This window comes from Megascapheus bottae, chromosome 13 (assembly GCF_031878675.1).
Source record: "Megascapheus bottae isolate mThoBot1 chromosome 13, mThoBot2.hap1, whole genome shotgun sequence".
In the NCBI taxonomy this organism is placed as follows: domain Eukaryota; kingdom Metazoa; phylum Chordata; class Mammalia; order Rodentia; family Geomyidae; genus Megascapheus; species Megascapheus bottae.
Genome location: NC_143521.1, coordinates 58443022 through 58464023, shown reverse-complemented (window position 1 = coordinate 58464023; position 21002 = coordinate 58443022). Strand labels below are relative to the sequence as shown.

General features: G+C 59.7%; 1 protein-coding gene across 1 annotated transcript in view; it reads left to right on the top strand.

The window, feature by feature from the left end:
* Nucleotides 1-21002, top strand: part of Ablim2 (actin binding LIM protein family member 2) — a 100861-nt gene that overhangs the window by 39672 nt on the left and 40187 nt on the right. The window contains exons 4-9 of the mRNA XM_090343873.1: nucleotides 1042-1154; nucleotides 2560-2686; nucleotides 4914-5007; nucleotides 13336-13423; nucleotides 15706-15764; nucleotides 19028-19105. Coding sequence (XP_090199999.1) covers nucleotides 1042-1154; nucleotides 2560-2686; nucleotides 4914-5007; nucleotides 13336-13423; nucleotides 15706-15764; nucleotides 19028-19105 — 559 coding nt within the window. The remainder of the gene's footprint in view (nucleotides 1-1041; nucleotides 1155-2559; nucleotides 2687-4913; nucleotides 5008-13335; nucleotides 13424-15705; nucleotides 15765-19027; nucleotides 19106-21002) is intronic.

The window sequence follows — 21002 nt, the reverse complement described above, 5'->3', positions numbered from 1 at the left end:
GAAAGGCTGGGGCCCGGCCCAGCGCCGCCGACGCCGTGCCCTGGTCTCCAAGAAGAGGGGCTGCCCAGACGCAGCCGAGGACGCATCTGCTCAGTGAAACCGAGGGCTCTGACACTGCAGGCTGCACGCATGCACTGGGCCAGGGTGGGGTGACTCCAGGGCAGCTGAGGTGAAGCAGGCAAGGCTGTGGCCCCGCCCCTCATCCATCCATCAGTTCTCTTCCCATCGTCCATCATCCTTCCAGCCATCCAGCCATCTATCATCTGCTCCATCCACCCTTCCTCCATCCTCTGCCCATTCATTCATCACCCGTCTATCCATTATCTATTTATTCATCTATCATCCCTCCCATCCTTCATCCTCCATACCGTCCACTTCTCCATCCCTCCTCCCTCCTCCCTCCTCCCTCCTCCATCCTCCCTCCTCCATCTTCCCTCCTCCCTCCTCCATCCTCCATCCTCCCTCCTCCATCCTCCCTCCTCCCTCCTCCCTCCTCCATCCTCCCTCCTCCATCTTCCCTCCTCCCTCCTCCATCCTCCATCCTCCCTCCTCCATCCTCCATCCTCCCTCCTCCATCCTCCATTCTCCCTCTTCCATCCTCCCTCCTCCCTCCTCCCTCCTCCCTCCTCCATCTTCCCTCCTCCCTCCTCCATCCTCCATCCTCCCTCCTCCCTCCTCCATCCTCCATCCTCCCTCCTCCATCCTCCCTCCTCCATCCGCCACCATATATTCATCCTCCTCCATCCACGTACCTATCATCTGTCATCACCCATCACCATCCATTTATCCATTATCTATCCATCCATCATCCAGCTCCCCACCCACCCACACGCTGGGCATGCGCAGTATTGCAGACTTGCCTAAGACAGCAAAGCCAGTGAAGATGGTTAGGGCAGGGGACACATTTCAGGCTGGTTATTGTGCCGTCACTGGCTCTGTGTCACAGCGCCTGGGCCCCTGGTGCAGGGGAGGGGACTCTGGCCCCTGGTGTTGTGCGGTGGGTGGAGGTGGCCTGGTGGGTAACAAGCTCTCTTCCTTCAGGCTCCCCTTTCCTCCTGGAGACCGTGTGACCTTCAATGGGAAGGAGTGCGTGTGTCAGAAGTGCTCCCCACCCCCCACGGCAGGGGGCGCTCACCTGCCCCAGGGCCTTCGGAGTAAGTGGGGGGGGGCCCCTGAGGGAGGGAGGGAGGGATTGGGGCAAGTAAGGGGTGGTAGACTTGTGTGGAGGGGGAGGGGTGGGGGGTAGATCGACTCTTGGGATAATGGCCTCACTAGCAGTGGTGCTTTTTTTTTTGTTTGCCAGTCCTGGGGCTTGAACTCAGGGCCTGAGCACCGTCCTTGGGCTTTCCTCAAGGTCAGCCCTCTACCCTTGAGCTGCAACACCACTTCCGGCTTTTCAACATATGTGGTACCAAGGAATTGAACCCAGGGCGTCGTGCATGCTAGGCAAGCACTCTACCACTAGGCCACACTCCCAGCCCTAGCAGTGGTGCTTTTCTAATTGTATCTGAAGTCACAGGTCAGAGCCCTCAGCAAGGTTTCAGAGTGGGGGAGTCCATCTGAACCTTTGTTCTAGAGCTTCCTTGCACGCTGAGGAGTGACTGAAGATACGCCCAGCACCACGGCCCCGCCTGCATCTGTAACTCCTTGCACTCCTGTGTGAGGTGCCCAGTGCACATCCCGTAGGCTCACCCTGTAGTTCCGGGCAGGCTCCGGTTGCCAGAGCTCTGCCCCTCATGCCCTGCCCTTCCTCCTCCTCCACGAAGGCTCCCACTCAGTGCTTGGCAAGCGAGTGGCAGTGAATGACAGCAGCCGTTTGCCGTGGGAGGGTTGTGGGTAGCCGGCCCCGCAGGGCAGGGCAGGACCCAGAGGTCTGGGGCTTCTGGGCTGGGGAAAAGAATGGGCACAGCCGAAGAGGGGAGAGGCCGCAGGAGGCAGGCGGATGAAGGGCAGTGGGAGGTGGGGGCTGGCTAGACTTGGGGTACAGAGGGAGGGGCCTCGCTGGGCCCCTTGAAGGGACAGGCTATGTGTAAGGGTGTCCACTGACCAGAGGAGCTGTGGGCACGAGGGAGCAGGTTCCAGGCAGGGTAGACCGTGGAGGGAAAGGGAGTGAGCAAGAAGGGGCACTGACCTCCCGTGTTAACCCTTCATGCGTGGCATCGGAGCCGGGCTCAGCCTGAGGACAGGTGGGCAGCCCTGAGCAGCTGTTCTCAAGGGGCCCTGCCGCCAGCCCTCTCAGGCTAGCCCCACCCTGGCACCCCTGTCTGAGTTCCTGTCTCTAAGCCAGGGGAGAGCCCTCTCCTCGGGAAGGCAGGGCTCCGGGCTCTTCATCTCTGCATGTTCATGCTTAGACCAGGCTGTGTGCCCTTGACACTTCGTACACAGGGGACGCCTCCTCGTGGGATGCTCACTGAGCCTACATCACAGGTCCTCCAGCAGTGGGGACAGGGCCACCTCTAGGGACAATCACCTTCCTCCAGGTCACCCAGGTGCCACGTCCAGCCCCCAGAGTCCCCTGTGTCTCGGCGAGGACATCGGTGCTCTGTGCTCTCTCCTCAGGCTGTGGGGGCTGCGGCTTGGAGATCACCGATGGCCAGGCCCTGGTGGCCTTGGATAAGCACTGGCACTTGGGCTGTTTCAAGTGCAAGACCTGCGGCAAGCTCCTGAACGCCGAGTACATCAGCAAGTAAGTGCAGCCGACAGCCCCGTGGTCCACGGGCTGTGCGCCAGCCTGGGGCAGCTGGGAGGCCAAGTGCCACCCCCTGTGTGGCTTCTGTGCCTGGACAGCTGGTGCAGTTACGCTGTTTGGTGAGGAGAAAAGGTAGGACCTGTGGCTTGTCCCCAGAGCCTGCATTGTCCTCTAGGCCAGGCCCGCGTGCCATGTTTCTGCCTCCAGCACCTGATGTTGGCTAAGAGTGAAGGAGCCTGGCTTTCAGCTCTGCCTCTCCATCCTCTGCCTCATCCTGGTCCATCAGCTCCCCCTGCCTGGTGCCTGGGCATTCCAGCATCTTACAGAGTGCCAAGCACTCGTCAGATGCCAGCCACAGGGGCATGGCAGGGAGGGGACACGGTGGCACTGTGGGGCTAATTCTGGCTGGCATGGCGCGGTCCAAATGTGTGGTTGAGCCAGGTCTGGGACGGAGGATGCGGTTTTATCAGAGGACATGGAGGAGCCTTCTGTGGTGATCGTGGCATTGAGTTGGCTAAAAGCCAGCAGATGCCAGGATCTGAGGCGTTTTAACCCTCAACCCAGGAACCGAGGCGAGCGGCCCTCCACACAAAGGGAACGGTGAGCTAACGGAGAAGCCGAAGAGCAACTTGAGCCCAGACAGGTGCCTTCCTGGGGCACCCTGCTGGCAGGTGTTGTGGAAGATGGCAGGTCTCACGGAGGGGACTGACAGGGACAGAGCTGCGAGAACATAGCACCCACGAGTCCACACACACACTCACACTCAGCACAGTGCAGCCCACAGGCAGGCGTGCACACACAAACACTGCTGTGTATGCATCGGCACACACACATCTGTGCACACACATGCACAGATGCATAGAGATCTCAGCAAGGCCCAAGCATATACCCTGTCCATGTACCGCTGGCCTTGCACACTCAAGATACACCAGAGAGACCAGGAGACAGGCACAGAACCCTGAGCTACCGTGACAACCACCTGCCTGCACTGCCTTCAGAACACACTGTCCCCACACTGAGACAGGCGCCCTCCTGGGTGTGCCTCACTGCAGGCTGCCAGCCAGCCTCCATCTCAGCTCAACAGGTGGGGGTGACCGGCACACGTGGCCCCGGGCGGAGTGACAGCTCGGGCACCCACGAGGCCCTGGGGGGTCAAGGCCTCTGCTTGATACTTAGCAGCCCCCACAGCCATCCCGGAACTGAGTGGGCGGGAGCGCTGGTGTTGCCGTGGAGACGTAGCCTGCACGCCTTCCGAGGGCGCTGCTGCCATGTGGGTTTGCGTGGGGAGCAGGGCCTGAGGTTGGTAGCTGCAAGTGGAAGTGGGTCTTGAGGACCCATCTGTGCCTCCTCTCTTGGCCACTTTGCCTGCAGGGGTGAGAGCACCCTGGGCCGAGCCTGCATCTGCCAGGACAGCCCTGGTGTCGGCGCTGGCTGCACCTCCTCTCCGGCAGTTCTGTTTGACCAGTGGGGAAGCAGGGGTTCAGAGAGGCTACGCCGCTCACCCAGAGCAGGGGCTCAGAGAGGCTATGCCGCTCACCCAGAGCAGGGGCTCAGAGAGGCTACGCCGCTCACCCAGTGTGGCCCTTGATCCCAGCAGGACCATGGCCGCTGGCGCTTGGCGAGCTTGGCGCCTCCCTTCCCTGCCCCATGTGAGCCATGGCAGTGACCACGGCAGGTTGTAAATGCGCTGCAGGAAATGCGCTGCAGGACTCAGGCACCTCCCAGAGTGACGGGCTCACTCCACACTGCCTGAGGACACCTCCCCGAAGCCTGGGCTCCAAGAGTGGCCAGCCCCGGCCCTCACCCTGGAATTCCTGTCACCCCAGGCCTGTCCCGAGACAGGTATGCCTGCATTGCCCTCCTGGCTGGCGTTTCCCCGTGCCTCCCCATGGGAAGGGCCTGGAGAGGAGGCGGCTATTACACCTCTTTCTATGCCTTGTGTTGGTTGGTTTGGCCTCGGCAGCTGCCCCTGTCCCTCATCACCCTCTGAGTTGCGTGCCTCAGTTTCTCCTTCTGGGACAGGGGTGCTCTTTGTAACACCCCAGTGGCCTGCATCCAGTGAACTCTGCCTTGTCTGAAATGGGAGTCCTTGGAGTGGGAGAAGCCAACACTGTCATTGTGACAGTGACAGCAGGCCTGTCTGTAAGAGGTGTACATCTTAAGAATCAAGTGTCCTGACCTCAGGGAGTCCCCTGCCCCGCCCTGACCTCCTGTCTCCTTGCAGAGACGGGCTGCCCTATTGCGAAGCCGACTACCACTCGGAGTTTGGCATCCGCTGTGATGGTTGTGAGCAGTACATTACCGGGCGCACCCTGGAGGTAAGAGGCTACCCTGGACCTGGGGCCTTGGGCTGGGTCCCTGAGGGCTGGGTCTCCTGGGGGCCGGGTCCCTGAGGGCTGGGTCTCCTGGGGGCCGGGTCCCTGAGGGCTGGGTCTCCTGGGGGCCGGGTCCCTGAGGGCTGGGTCTCCTGGGGGCCGGGTCCCTGAGGGCTGGGTCTTCTGGGGGCCGGGTCTCTGAGGGCTGGCTTCTCTCTGGGCTGGATTCTCTCTGACTGCTAGATCCTCTCTGAGTACTTGGTCCTCCAAGTGCCGTTTTTCTTTTTTCTTTTTCTTTCTTCCTTTCTTTCCTTCTCCCCCAACCCCCCCTTGAGGTACTGGGGCTTGAACTCAGGATCTGGTTGTTGTCCCTTAGCCACAGCTCCACTTCCAGCTTCTTTCTGGTTAGTTGGAGATAAGAGTCTCATTTCCTACTGGGTGATGGCTTCGAACCTGATCCTCCCCTCTTAGTTTCCTGAGAAGCTGGGAACCTAAGCACGAGCCATTGGTGCCCCGCTCACAAGCACACATTTAAGGCTGTGCTTCATCATCTGGCCAAGCGCTAGCACCATCGCGCGTCGTTGGTCGCAGCCTTTCCAGGTCTTTCTTTTTGCCCGCCCGTCCTTACAGTTGTCCATAGAGGCTCTCGCGTCCGGGCTCTGTCTCCAGCCCTGAGTTTTGCTGCTCTTTGAGCCATGGCCTTGCTTCCTTTTGGATGATCTCCTTGCCTGAGGCTTCCTGGTGGCTGGGATAGGAGACACTCATCACCGAGTCCAGCTCTTCACCAAGGGGGGCTTTCTGGAGCATTTCTGTCCAGGCTGGCCTTGAACTTCCGTCTCAAAATTCTCAGCCTCCCAAGTAGTTGAGGCGACAGGCCTGAACTGCAAGCCCCCGGCCCTATCCAGAGCTTCACTGTGATAAGGAACACCACCTAACGTCGTTTCTTGACATCATGACACGTGTGCATTTCTGCCCTCCCTTTCTGCCCTCCGTCCTGTGGTTGTAAATCACCATCCAGGCGGGGTCCCCTGACTTACAGAGTATAACTGTCCCTCCACGACTCTGCTGGTGTCAGCTCAGGCCCTCGGTCTCTGTGCCTTTCCCACGCCCCTCCATCTTCCTTAAACAGTGCCTGCTAATGTGTCTTTAGGGTTGGGGCCCCCACCAGTGCACCAGCCTTCCCCTGACCTCAGGCCCAGAGCAGCCTGGGCACGTGGGAGGGGTCCCTATGTTGGGTCAGCAGTGAGCCCCTTGATGGGTTACAGAGGCAAGGGGGCCCTGTGACTGCAGTCCCTGACCAAATGCAGAACTGGGATTTGGTGCTGTGCACAGCCCCTCGACAAGGCCACTCTGGCTGCAGGGAGTGGAGCAGTCCGGGTTTTTCCTCTGTCTGCAGTGGAGGGTGAAGGCCTTGGTGGGAAGTTCCCCACGTTTGTCTGCCTGTGCCAGCAGGCAAGTGTGCTGCGGTGGTGGCAGCTGAGGCTGAGTGGTGCTGTGGGCTCTGCAGCGCTCTGAGCCTCCTCCTTGAGGCGAGGCAGGCGAGGGAGCGAGGTGGGGAGGAGCTGGTTCTGCAGGAGGAACCCACCACTGCCGTGAGCCCCACGAGCTGGCAACCAGCTGCCTGCTGCAACAGGAGCAAGCAAGGAAAAAAACCAGTCTGGGCACTGGCAGAGGGCCAGGGCAGCGTCCCCGGGGCCCGTGCTCCGGGCTTACACTCTGGAGGGGGGCTGTGCCGCCAGGCGGTCAGAGTGGGCCCAGGTGCCCGGGCGCTGTGCAGGTAGGAGGCCCAGCAAGGCTGGGGTGGGGGGTGCACAGGAGCGGGTGTGGCAGGCCGTGGGGCAGGCCCTGGGCGCGAGGACTCCACCTTTCCTCCTTTGCCCTGACAGCCCCCAGGACGTCTCTGGTGCCTAGGTGGGAGTGTATCCCAGGATCCCAGCCTGCACCAGGCCTGTGTGAGGTGGGCACAGGGCCATCTTAGGCACGGGGTGCCAACAGCAGCAGCGCCCCATCTGTGAAGTGCGCATTCTTGTGGAGGGAGGGCTCCCCCTTCTCCCTTGCCTGCCGGCTGCCTGCTGTCTCTTGAGCTCACCTGAGGAGCCCACTCTATGGATGGAGCCCTTTCTAGGCGGGCTGAGATGGACAGCTGGGGTGTGTGGGGGGTTGGCTGGGGCGTGCGGGGCGCTGGCTGGGGCTGCAGGCCTGGCTCCGGGTGCACTGGAGTTGCTGCACAGAGAGCTGCAGCGTGCTGATGACCACGCTCGTCTCAGCTGAGACTGGGGAGAGGGGACAGGTGTCGAAGGTGGGGGTCCTGGCTGTGCTCGCCCTTCAGGTCCCCTAGACCTGTCTGTCTGTTCTCCTCTCAGCAGCATCTGGAAGCCTCCTGTGGAGGTGGGATAAATGTGTGTGTGGGGGGGAGATCTTTACCAGCTCTGCCGGCTGTTTACCCTGGTAGTGCCAAGGTCTGGGCCTCCCTTGCCTGGCACATGCTGTCTCCATGGTAACCAGAAGTCCAGTATCCCCTGGGGACCACTAATTCCTTCCTCGCTTGCTTCTTCTCTTGTTCCATGCCCACTTCCTTTCCTAACCTCCTCACCAAGCAGACCCTTTTGGACTGCCCAGGTGGCATCTCCATTTCTCACCTCCTGTGAGGACAGGCGGCTTGTTCACTCCTCCTACCTTCCTAGGGCACTATTCTCCCCGCTTCCTGCCTCCCTCTTCTCCTCTTCACCACGTGCATCTTCATCCTTGGCAGAAAATAGCCAAGCTTCCAAACACATGCACTCATTTCCTGAGGACAGAGAAGTCAGCTTCTCAAGCTGCCCCTCTCCCTCTCCCTCTCCCTCCCTCCCTTTCTCTCCCTCTCTCCTCTCAGAATAAGTGTCTTATGTAAAGCACACTCAGAGAATCACTTGCTTATCAGAATAAGCGAGGCACTCCTAATGAAAGCTTTTACACGGAGCACATAGACATGTGCACACAATCAATTTTGCACATATGCATGACACACACACATGAGCACAGACACACACATGTACACGTACACACAGGCACACATACACATGCATGCATGCACACACTTCTATTCATGTGTGCACACACATACCTACAGGCGCACACACACGCACACACACACACGCACACACACGCACACACACAAGTGCATGCCTGCTCACGCCTGGTCACACACCACTAACCCCTTCATCACATGCCTGCTTCACATTGTAGTTCCCAAGCACCACATGGCCTCTGGCCCTTTCCCTTATATGGAAGCTGGCACCAAGGACGTGGGGCGCCGGCCAGCTGTCTTGTGGCAGGTGCCCTGAACCTTCTCAAGACTGCGGGAGCTCGTGGGTGACTCCTGGTCCATGTCATTCCTCTGGAGCACCTTTCATGGCCGCCTCCCTGGCTGGGGCACTGCTGTGGTTGTGGAGAAAGGGCAGGCAGTGGGTCCCGTTCTCTGTCTGCCTTTCTAAATGGAGTTGAGGACAGGGGGAGGTGAGGGGGTGACAGGGGGGCCAGGCACGCTCCTGCAGATCCTGAGTTGGGAGGAGCCCTGGGGGGTCAGTGGGGAGGGAACACAGGACAATGGAGGTGGGGCTCTAGAGTCCCCTCCCCCCCGTGTGGTGACCCTCCCCCAGGGCTTTATGGGCATGAGGAAGTTGGGGTGTCGGGGGAAGAGTGTTGGGGAGCCACTGGCCCTGACCAGATAGTCTGGGTTGCATGATCCCTGCTTAGGGTCTTGGCTCTCTCCTTAGCACATCTGAGTTTCTCTGTGCACCCTGGTGATAATGACTTACACAAGATCTGAATTCAGGTGTGAAAGCTCCAAGGGGCATCTGGGGACTTGACCAGTGAGTGGTCAGACTGAGAGTGAATGGCCGCCAGGAGCTGTCCTCTTGAGCTCTCGATGGCAGCCTGCCCTATGGGGAGACACCGGCCAGGGCTCAGGGGCTGCTGGGGGGGGGCAGCCAGGGACTACCAGGGGCTATGGGGGGGAGGCAGCCAGGATGCAGGGGCTGCTGGGAGCTGGGGTGGGGAGAATTCCCAGCGAGGGCCCAGGGGCTGCGGGGGGCCAGGGGGTCCTCACCGGGAAGCAGGGGCTTGCACTCACACCTCTCTCCAGCCTTGGGAGATGACAGCCATTTTTCAGCATGGTACCACACCCTGCAAAATCTCTCTGGCTTTTCAAGTACTCTTCTGATCCCACCTATCTCGAGCCCCAGGAAGGTAAGGCCTGGGCCCTCAGCCTATGTGGGAGCTGAGGTGACAGCACAATACCCAGCACCAAAGCCCCTGCTTGTGGGGTAGGCCTTTCCGGGGGGTCCTGGCCAGCAACCTCTTCCATGTGGGTGACCAGAACACGCCCTCTGCGAGACAGATGCAGTGGTGAGGGACATGTCTCCAGCAGCAAGGACAGGTTTGACCGTCTCCTTTCACTGGCTCTGAAGTTCCTCCTGTCTCCAGCAGAGACTGTGGGTAGGACAGAGGGATAGCCCTGTCCCCAGCTGTCCCCAGGAGTGAGCCCAGTTGTCTACCCCAGCCTGGGTAGAACTAGCCCGCCATTTTTTACCCCGGTCCCACTCATGGCACAGGACAGGGTATGAACAGGCTCTTGTCCTCAGCGAGCCTGTGGCCTGCAGGGCTCAGCCACTGCTGTCCCCAGAGGTCAAGGCTGTGGACAGTGTCCAGAAGGCGCTTCTGAAAGAGCCTGACATCTACTCCTTTACCCTCTGTGTCCAGGCCTTGGATGAGTCTCCTGCCTTCCCCAGCCCCAGTTTCCTCATCTGGAACTGAAGGGCAGGTAGAACCCGTCCAGGACAGCCGTTCGTGCAGGTAGAAGTGGACTGTGCCTCTGAGTGGCCAGGGACCAGCCCTGCTCCTCACACCGTGGGTGTGAACTCTCCTCGCGGGGGCCTGACTGTGTGAACTACGCAGGTCTGGATGGAGGCGGGGCTCAGGTAGCCGAGCGCTTACCTGGCAAGCACGGAGACCTGACCTCAGTACTGCCCGGACAAAATGCATTGTACAGTTCTGAGGCTTGTGAGCCATCCACGGACTGAGGTTCTGTCTTCTGTAGTTCCAAAGTTTTCCCATCACCCCCAAAGGACCCACACATCTGAGCACTCACTCTGTTTTCTTCTCCCCCTGCCTCCCTTCTGAGCACACAACGATTCTAGACATTTTCTCTGTTTCCATGGTCTCGGGGTGAGGCTCCCCCACCTTCTACAGCTCACACCACGCTCCCAGGTGATGTGCCATGATTCCTCCCCCAGGCCAGCACTTGCTTGTTGCCCCTTTTAGCTGAGGTGTGTCACTCTCCTGTGAGTTTCTGTGTAGACATGTCATTTCTCCTGTTCTCTTCCGTTTTCTTAAATGCAGAGGAATGTGTCGCTGGCTTGCTGTTGATTCTGTGTTGACTTTCTGAGAGCCTGTGCCGTGTGCGAGGGTCCCGTCCTGTGGGCTGTTCCACGGAGTTTCCTTCCTGCTGTGGTTGACCTAGTGGGGGTGACATGGGCTGGATTTGCGTTTTGTCATCACACCTTTTCCAATGCCACTCAGATCTTTTGCCTAAGTCCTAATTGGGCGGAGGGTGTTTCTGTTGTTGAGTAATAGAAGCTCCTTATATATTTTGGACACCACGCCCTTATCTCATGTGTAGAGGTTTTTTGTTTGTTTTCTGCCATTCTTTGGTTTTATTTTCACTGTACTGGTACTTTCCTTTGATGATCAGAATCTATAATTTTGTGGAAGTAACATTTATGTGTTCATTTCCTTCTCTCCTTGAACGGCAATCCTCAGATCTCCCCCCTGAGTAGCTAGGGTTACAGATGTGAATCACCAGCGCCCGGCGCTCCGTAGCCTTTCTTGAACCCGCGTGATGGTGTGGTGAAGGATTGGGTGGGACCGCCCTGGCTGGGTTTGCGGTCCTCTCCGACGCGGACCGGCCGTGGCACTGCACCAGCGCTGCTCACAGGTTCCGAGGTCTGTTCCGAGCTGTGGGGCGTCTTTGCTGAACTCATGCTCTTTGTGTGTCACGTGTCTCAGGGGTCTCAGAGCCATGTGGACAGGCAGTCCTGGTCAAGTGCGGGGCGGGGGACAGGGGTCAGAGCCGCGGTTCTGTCTTCTCTACAGGAGCTGAGGTGCTGCTGAAATCCTCAGACAAGTGTCCGGTCTGCCAGCAGCCATGCTCGGTGATCAGGCCAGGTGCAGCCTGTCATTTTGGAAACTGTCCCCAGGTGTTTTCTTCCTGACTCACTCATGCGTGGCCACTGCTGTGTGGAGGCGGGGGCCTGCGTTCTGGGGAGTGGAAACCCTGTCCATTTATCGCTGTATCAGGCCTTCTGCCGTGAGGAGTGGACGGGGTGCCTGGCGGGGTGGCAGTGGGGCAGGTCAGAGGTCAGGGACCAGGGAATGCCCAGCCAGCCCAGCTTCTTTGAGAAGCGGGAGTCTTCCGCTGAGGACGGTGATTTTGTTTCCAGATGGCCTCATGTCTAAAGCACTGAGCTCTGCAGTCTGTCCCTCAGACCTCATGATCCCACATGATCCTCTGTCCACTGATGTAATTGTCCCTCTGGGGAAGGGGGAAGGTGTGAGGCGTGCCTGCTGCCCTGTCCCGACAGCTGAGGCTCACTGTCCTCTGGATCACTGCTAAGTAGCTAGTGAGGCGGCACTGGGATGAGACAAATGCCCTCAGGATGTGGCTGGAAGAGCAGAACGGGCAGTCTGTGAAGGGGCAGGTGTCTGGGCCTGGGGCCAGCAGGACTCTGCTCCCTGCCCAGGAATTGGGAGGAGTTGACTGGCAAGCTCACCCCTGCCTACAGAGCAGCTCCATCCTGATGGGTCTAGTGGGGGGTGAGAGGCCGGGTGCTTGCGAAGGAAGGGTCTCCCTACCTCTGGCCTCTGAGGTGGGGGCAGGTTCGTTAGCATGCACATTCGGGAGCCAGTGTGAGGTGTCTGTCCATCTTCAGGAAGGAGAGAAACTTGAGGCTTCAAGCTCCCTATCTAGCCACGTGCCCGCTCCTCCCCTCTCAGTGCTCTGGTGTGATCTGGTTTGGAGTGATTGGCTACCACACAGGAATAAGCCAGTCCATAGAATTTGTTGAGGTTGTGTCAGTAGAACTATTTGTAATCTAACTGAACGATTTCAAAGGTATTTTCTTTTCTCTGTCTGGAGTACTGGAGGCGTGAGCCCCGAGCTGGCCTTGCTAGGTCCATGCTCCTCTGCGGAGCCATTCCCCCAGGCCTTCAAATAATGATCAAAATGAGCCAGGTGTTACGGCTCTCTCCTGTAATCTTAGATGATCGAGAGGCTGAAAACAGGAGGATCACAGCTTGAGGACAGCTCAGGCAGAAAAGTTAGTGAGATTCCCTTCTCCCTTCTCAGCCTCTATTTGCCACCCCCAGTCCACCTGGGAATCTGAGATTGGAGCCCAGATACCCTGGGCAGAAAAACTCAGGAGAGCTGCTCTCCACAGAAGGGAGCCTAAGCCCCGTGGCACATGCCTGCAGTCCAGTGCTGACGAAAGCCTGAAACAGGCGCACAAGGCCCTGAGCTCAAACACGTAAACTGACAAAACATGAGGAAGAATTATTAAAATAGAAAATACTCACTGAACTAACTGAAGATCACAGAGATACAAAAAATCATGTTTTTATGTCATCCTTCTGGTCTCTCTACCCAGGAAGACACTCGTAAGATTCTCCCCACTGAAGCCAGGTGGGGGGGCTCACACCTGTCATCCTAGCTATTCAGGAGGCTCAGATCAGAGGATCTCAGTTCAAAGCCAGCCCAGGACCATGGGACTCTTATCTGCAATTAAGCACTAGAAAACTGGAAGTGGTGCTCTGGCTTAAGGGATAGGGCGGTAGCCTTGAGCTGAATGCTCGGGGACAGCGCCCAGGCCCAGAGTTCAAGCCCCACGATTGACACACGCGCGTGCGCGCACACACACACACACAAGATTCTCCCTCCTCCTCCTCTCCCCTTTCCTTACTTCCTGCTCCTCTTCCTCCTCTCCCAGGAAGTGCCTGGGTGTGGGGAGAGGCCCTCCCTGGAAGCTGACCTGTCTGCAGCCATGCCCAGGATGGAGCCGGCTACACCCCTTGACCAGATGGTGGGTGGGTGCCGCTGGGCTCACCTGCCTTCCCACAGGGCCTTGGGTGGCCTGGGGGTGCCCTCCAGCTCCCCCAGTTCCCGGGGTTGCTGCTGGGCTCTCAGGCGTGTCCCCTGCCAGCACCCCCGACAGCTTGCACTCCAGGCCCCCTGCTCCACTCGCTGTGAGGCAAGACGTCTGGGTGTGGTGTCCAGTGCTCTGCTGTACTTCCTTGCAGGCCGGGGAGAAACACTACCACCCTTCATGCGCGCTATGCGTCAGGTGCGGCCAGATGTTTGCGGAAGGCGAGGAGATGTACCTGCAAGGTAAGGGCTGCAAGGCCACTGCTTGGTCAAGAAAACGCCACGGCCGCACCACAGCACGTGCTGGGTGTGACCTCGACGGAGGTGGCAGGCACATAGGGCCACCTGGTCAAGCCTGTGTCACTCTCCAAGGGCGGCAGGCAGCCTGAGATGGGTGAACGGGATTGGTAAGGCCCCAGGCGTGCTGGCATATGCTAGCAAAGCTCACAGGAAGACAGTGAGGTGCCCCTCACTGCTTCAGGCCAGGGCACCCCAGGCAGGCCGCTGGCTCACAGCGAGAGCTGTTTCTCACTCGGCGCCATCCTGCGGCATAGACAGAGGGTATGGAGCAGCTGCTGCGGTGTGTCCAGATTTCCCTATCCAGCCCCGGAAGGATTGGCTCCCAGCATCAGCGAAGGACAGCTTTGGGGGAAGAGCTAGCTTTCCAGTGAAGTTCACGGGAACCTACTCACAGACCATGAACTGTAACAAGAATACAGATCTAGATGGGTAGAGGTGTGGCTCTGTTGGTAGAACACCATCCAGTGAGTAAGAACGGCAGGTACCAAGTTCAAATCCCCAACTCAGACCTAAAAGGTTCTGCCAGTGGAAGGTTGCACTAGATGTACTGACGGAGAGACAGGGGAGGAGGTGAAGAGTTTCCTGTCCCCCGCAGGCAGGCGTGGACCAGGGGCCCACACTTGTTCTGAGGGTGGCGGGGAGTGGGGAGCCAGCTGGGCTGGACGAGGGAGAGCTGTGCTGACAGCTGGCAGAGCTGGCTGGAGGGTGGGGCTTTGCCTGCTGGTCTCCCAGCAGGTGACTGAATGACAGCTCAGGACCAGCGATGGCTGGGCTGTGGGTAAGGGGCCAGGCAAGGGAGTGTCACAAGGACTGCCCACATCAGCTGCTGCTTCTTTTGAGCAACTTTGTCCGCTGGCTAAGGAGGCTGGGCGAGGGGCAGAACTCATTGCAGCTAGTGCCATCTGCAGGCAGGGTGCTGAGTGACCTCAAAGGAATGTCCCAGGATGGGTCTGGAAGATGATGTCAGATGGATGGCCTCATCCCCACTGTCGCCTGCTGTCCCCAGGCCCTGCCCGAGAGTGTGAAAGGGGATCTGTGGACCTGGCCCACAGCACGAGCCCAGCCTGTGCTGCCCCCTGTGAATGGGGCTTCAGACGGCGGGCCAGCCAACACCAGGCACGACGGCAGGGGTCACAGGAGCTGGGACACGCCAGCTTGCATCAGGGGAGACCTTGTCCTGGGAACAAAGATGTTCTTTACCACCAGCCCCCATCTCCGTGGTGGTCCCCCAGAATGCTGCGGCTGTGCGGAGCTACCCGCACTGAGGCAGGCCCCGCCCCTCCTGGACCTGGGGCTTCCACACTGCATGGCGGGGCGGGCCTGGCTGCTGGCACCTGAGCTCTGCTCGGGGAACACAGAGCCAGGACCACGCTGGGCCTCCCTGAGCGCCAGAGCCCTGTGAGGGCATCTTCCGCAGGCACTCCTGCTGCCATCAGAGCTGCTCTGGCAGGCAGGGTCCCTGGGGCCTCATCAACCTTTCCACCAGAGCCTCTGCTGGTAAACCCAGGGGGGCCAGCTCCCCTCAAGGGTCCCGGACTCAAACAACCAGATGCCCCCTTCCTCTTGGGGTGACAGGACAGGAGAGACCGCACTGCTGTGCAGGGAGAGTCACAGAAACGGGTCTCTTGTTGACTGGTGAGGATGGATTTGGGGGGGCTGCCCCACTCCCCGTGGGCCCCGAGGAATCTTCATACTGGGGTCAGGAGTCTGCGTGCCCACCATAGGGGAGCGTGAGGGGCGGCTTAGAAATAAACCTATATCCCCAGAAGAGCAGGGGCAGGGTAAGGGGACTCAGTCAGCCACACGGTGGGCTGCATGAGGACCTCGTGACGGGCATGCAGAGAGCTGAGCAGGTTGGAGCGGGGATGGGCCGGGCCCTCATGCCTCACACGCTGTGGAATATACCAGCACCTGGCTGAGAAGCCCAGACGCCCATAGCCCTCATCCTGAGGCTGGCAGCTGTCTCAGTTTTTACCCCAACCTCCCCTCGCCGGACCATAGCTGCCCTCCACACAGCCTCTTTCTTCATGGCCGCCGGGGGCCTGAAGCTCTCTGAAGCTCCCCGCCTCTGCCCTGCGCAGGGGCTCCCTGCATCTGCCTCCATCTGCCACAGGCACAGGCGCCTGGTGTCCACACTGGGGCCACAGCTCCTTCCTGTGATGTCTCACACAAGCCCAAGGCGGGGCCGGGTCTCTAAGCTCTGCCTCTTGGAAATGTGTCCACAGGTTCCTCCATCTGGCACCCAGCATGTCGGCAGGCAGCCAGGACTGAAGACAAAAGCAAGGTGGGTGCTATCTTCTGCTGACTCGTCTCTGCTCTCTCCTTGAGTGTGCCTGCCCCTGCATCTGTCATGTGACACAGAGGGCTGGCCAGCTTCCGCAGGCTGGGACCGGGCAGCCGGGCAGAGGGGGGAGCTGAGGGGTGAACAGGCAGGTTGAGAGAGCGAGGATGCAGGTGGAGGGTGAAGAGCCCCGGGGCCTCAGCCATGCAGCGGATATAGACAGTGGTCGGTACTGGCCGGCAGCTGTTGGTAGCGGGGACATTCTTAGTGCCAGAGGACAGCGGTGACTTTGGAGACACACTGCAGTATGAGGGCACCGCCGTGGACCGTGGGTGGACAGGTCTGCAGCGGGGGGATTTGCAGCCTTCAGAGGACTAGCACCCAGGGACACAGTTGACGACAGGACAGGGGACACAGCTGGGGGGAGGTGTGGGGGGCAGCGTCTAGGAGGGGCTCCATTCCCAGGTGATTGTCTGCTCAGTCATGGGTCAGCTGATCCAGTGCGGCCCTCAGCTCCCACTCCAGGCCCCAGGCCTGACCTTCCTGGCCCAGCTGCTCTCCTCCTGAAATGGACAGGGGTGGCTAGCTGCTTCCTAAATAAAGTTGCAGGGGGGAAGAGGGAAATGGCAGGAGGAAGATGAGAGCAGGAGGGACAAAGCGAATCAAAGAACCACAAGCCCTCCTGAAACGAGAGGGTACAGAGCAGATCTTGCTGACGCAGGGTGGGGGTGGCCCCCCCAGAGCTGGGGCTCCAGGACCGTCCGTGCTTCTCTGGCCCGTAGCACCATGACGGATGGGGCAGGCACACCAGCAGAAACTTGGGAGTGCCCTGGAGGGCCAGCTCCAAAGGGCTCCAGACCAAAACGCTCAGAGCTGAGAGCTGAGGAAAGAAATGGAGCCCCGTGGGAAGGGTGGAAGGAGGGTTCTGAGAGGGCCAGCCACTGGTGCCAAGGCCCCGAGGCAGAAGCAGGCACAGCTCCTGGAGCCAGGAGAGGGCTGGGCAGTGCTGTGGAAACTCCTGCCAGCATCTCATACCTAGGCCAGACACTTCTGCTCAGCACAGCCCTTTTCAGGCCACATCTCTGGTGTCTGGAGCGAGCAACATGTCAGGACAGAGCTCAAGCCAAGGTCTCTGGCAACGAAGCCTAGCACTATCCAACAAGGTGGCTGCTCCCTACCTGGAGAAGCTCAGAGAAAGGAGGAGGTCAGGGCAGTCCCGTGTCCAGGGCAGCTGGAAAGAGCAGCAGGAGGAAGAGAAGGATGAAAGCAGCGAGAGGAAGAAGAGAAAGAGGAGAGTAACAGGCGGCGAAGTAGGAAGAGAAGACAGCAGACCACAGGGACCACGGGACAGGCAGGCCTGGGGGGAGCGGGGAGGCACAGTGGGACTGAGGGAGCTCCGGGCTGTGAGCTCCTCCCCGGCAGCTCTGCAGCCGGGGATGGGGGGTCAGAGCCGGGGCCAGCATCATCTGCCCCTGGGAACCACAGCGCCATGGTCTTCAGAGATTCCACCTGTGTTCTCCACAGCCAGGAGAGCAGGATTTTGCCTCATCTCGCATGGCTGCATGGAGCTATAACCCATTCTGTGCCTAGACCTCCACCCTGGGCACTGCTGCCCTCAAAGAGGCTGGGGCCTGAGCCCATGCCTGGGGGACCCCTGAAGGAGCCAAGGGCCCAGCAAATCCCACAGAGGGGACCTCCTGGAAGGAGCCCACTGGTGGCTTTGGGGGCCCAGGCTGTTCAGGTGGGGGGCCCAGGCCGGGCTCTGAGGTGGGCCTGAGGCAGGAGGAGCTTGCATGGGACAGGACGAGGCAAGTTGGGAGGTTGGAAGGCTGGGAGGCAAGCGCTGAGCCTGGACACGGCCCTGGGTGAGCCGTGGCCCTGGGTGACTCCGTGGCCCGCTCTGTCAGGGTGGGGGCTGGCAGTGCTGGCTTCCGCTGCTGGCTGCCTCTGGGAAGCTCCCGGGGAGGAAGTCAGAGCAACTCCAGTCTTCCCGCCCCAACGCTGCCCCCCTTGCCTCGCTGACATGACGTGGGTCTGCACCCCCGGCCCCCACAAAGCTGGAAGCAGAGCACAGGGAAGGGAGTGTGAGGAGCAGCCTGTGCGACCCCTCCTCCTCTGTCCCTCCTAGATGCGGAGCCGTCTGCGGTCAGGCCTGCCCGGGGCCATGCCCTGGGCTCTGCAGGTTTGTGCCTCCCCTGCCACCTGTGGCCATGTCTGGTCCTAGTGTCCGCCTGCCCCTGCTGGAGTCCTATTGGCAGAGGCTCTGGACACAGCCTGCTCCTCTCCTAGGCTGCAAGACACCAGCCCATAGCCTGGGGCCGTGGACAGCAGAGATGGACTCTCATGTCTGCAGGTTGAGATCCTGGGTGACCAAGGGGTCCCTGAGGCCAGCCTTGGGTGTAGCTGGCCTCTCCCCCTCCCCTCCCCCCATGTCCTTCCATGATTTTCTTGTGTGCTTCTGTGGTCTGCGTTCTGGCCAGTCAGTGGGGCCACCCTCAGGCCCCCTCCTGCTTTAGGGGTGCTGTGAAGACCCCGTCTTGAAGGTTCCGGGGCCTCAACCTAGGAATTGGGGGGACCCAACTCAGCCACTGGTACCTAGCACAGCTGCAGACTGAGGACTCCAAGCTGGAGAGGAAGGCATAGCCAAGGTGGGGGTCGGGGGGAAGGGTCTGCTGGGTGTTGGAGCCTGAAGAGCAGGCTCGGTGGAGGGCGTGGGCCACCGTGAAGGGAAGCCCGGGTTGCAGCTTCTGAAGTGCAGGTCGCCCGAGTGGAGGGTGTTCTTCTATAGTAGAAGGCACGGGGCCCTGGGGGAAGGGCCTGCCCTGCCCTGCCCTGCCCCCCCCCCGCCCCTGGCTGCAGCAAAGGCCAGGACAAGGCCCAGGGCATGACCACGAGGGTCGCAGTGCTCGAGGGCCAAGTGCAGGCGTGTGAGAACCAGAGCCGCCATCCTTGGCTCTGGGAGGTGTAAGGGTATCAGGTTAGGGTCTGGACAGGAGCCTCTGCAGCTGGATGGCCGGGGGCAGGGCGCCTCTTCCCTAGACACTCAGACCTTCCCAGCCACCCAGGGGGTGTTGTGCCTGCCCATCGCTGTGACCTCTGTGCTGTCTGGGTGTCGTTTTCCTGTCCTTTCTCCAAGCCTGTGTGTCCATCCTGAGAATCAACGAGGAGAACCACTTGTGCTAGCGTTTCTGCTGGTACATGCTAGTTGCGTCTGGAAGGTTCCTGATGTTGACACCCTGTGGCTCAGTCTCTACCCTCTGTTCCAGGAGACCAGAACTTCCTCCGAGAGTGTCATCTCTGCGCCTGCCTCCAGCACCTCCGGGTCCCCGAGCCGCGTGATCTACGTGAGTGTGGGGCCTCTGTGGACATGGAGAGGGGCGTGAGGGAGGGGCCACCAAGCTTGTGGCGCAGGAAGGACATATTCCTGTCACTGCCCAGGGCAGAGGAATGGGCGGACTGGGAGGGTGATTCAACCCCCTGAAAGACGGATGCCTGACTGACCTGATCTGGGCCTTTTCTTCGCAGTCATCTACCCATCCACGAGACCCACAGTGCAGAACTGTCCCCACAGCCACACTGGGAGTGGGGGTGGTGCTGGCTCTGAGAGGTCCAGGGCAGAACTGTCACCCAAGGCCACAGTAAGGGGGTGGCACAGCTCTGAGGCGCCCAGCACAGAGCCATGTGTGGGCGAGAGGGGGAAACGAGACCCAGGAAGTGTCCTCATAAGCAGAGAGCACCTCCCACCAGAAGCAGCAGAGCCCCTGCGATCTTGTGGTCGTCAAAGACTGTGTGTGATGTGCGTGTGCACGCACGCAGGTATAAAAACGATTGGAAAGTTGTGCTAGCCTTTACCTCTGAGTGGTAGGATTAGAAATCAGAGGTGTTGTTATTACTCTTTTTTTTTATCGGCTGAGGGACTTGAACTCAGGACGAGGGTGCTGTCTCTGAGCTCTACATTGAGCCTCGGGCCACTTCCCCTTCTCTGGTGGTTAATTGTAGATAAGAGTCTCCCAGGTTTTCCTGCCCGGGTTGGGTTTGAACTATAATCCTCAAATCTCAGCCTCCAGAGTAGCTAGATTTACAGGCGAGGGCCCGGGCACGGGGCCTGCCCTTACTTCTTTTTATTGTTATGATTATTACTATAATGATTAAGTCGTTGTATAAAGGTTATAATTCCATATGTCCGGTTGTAAGTACACTGCTGCTGGGTCAGTGTCACCTCTCCTGCATTCTGTTTCCTGGCCTGTCGGCCCTTGGGTTACCTAGGTCATGTCTGTCCCCTCTTCTAGCAGACACTGATAAGGAGCAGTCTTCCCTGGCTGCTGAGGTCTGTCATGACCCTTCTCGGGTGCCTCCTCGGAGGCTCGCCTGCCGCTGTGAGATGGCAGCCTGGCTGTGTGCTCAGGAGAAAGGTCTTCCCTCTTAGCCCTGGAGCTCAGCAGTAGCCTGGGAGACCCTCGGGGCCTACCGCCCAGGGCTCGCCGAGGCTCGGCTCAGCACACATCCCCAGAGGACCCGGCAAGAAGTCCTTGGGGATGGCATCTCCATCGTCTGTTAGGCTTGGCCAGGACGTGTCCCCCTGCCTTGTGAGGCTGCTGTGTTGAAGACCTGCGGGCAGAGGCAGGGCTTTCGGGAGGGCTGTGCCTCCTCCAGGGACGACTCAAGCCATTGAGCACACCAGTGGGGGGCGGGGCTGAGGAGGTACTGTACGCAGCTTGGTGGCTGGGGAGGGGGGTGGGAGGAGGCCGGAGGCAGCTGGCAGAGCCAGGAGCAGCCAGGTGGGCCAGGTGGGCCTCCCCAGAGAAACACCGAGACCCAGACCAGCACTGGAGAAGTGCAATGGTGCACACCAGCCCGTGCTCATTGAGTACATGTGAGTGAACCCCTCGTGGGCCAGAGCAGGCCAGCAGGGACCAGTGAGGGCCAGAGCAGGCCAGCAGGGACCAGTGAGGGCCAGAGCAGGCCAGCACGGACCAGTGTGGGCCAGTGAAGTCATGTGAAACGCTGAAGTCATGCCCTCCTTCTCTCAAATGCCTGCCTCTTGCTGTTGCATTATACATGTTCAAAAGTTCTGAATGTGCAAGTATGTGTACATGTGTGTCCACGAATGTGTGTCCACATATGTGTCCACACACATGGGAGTTTGCGGTGAGTCCTGGTATACAAGCAAGCGAGGTAATATGTGGGAACATGTGTAAGTGTGCCTGGGAAAATATCAATGCATGTGTGCATGTGTGTGCT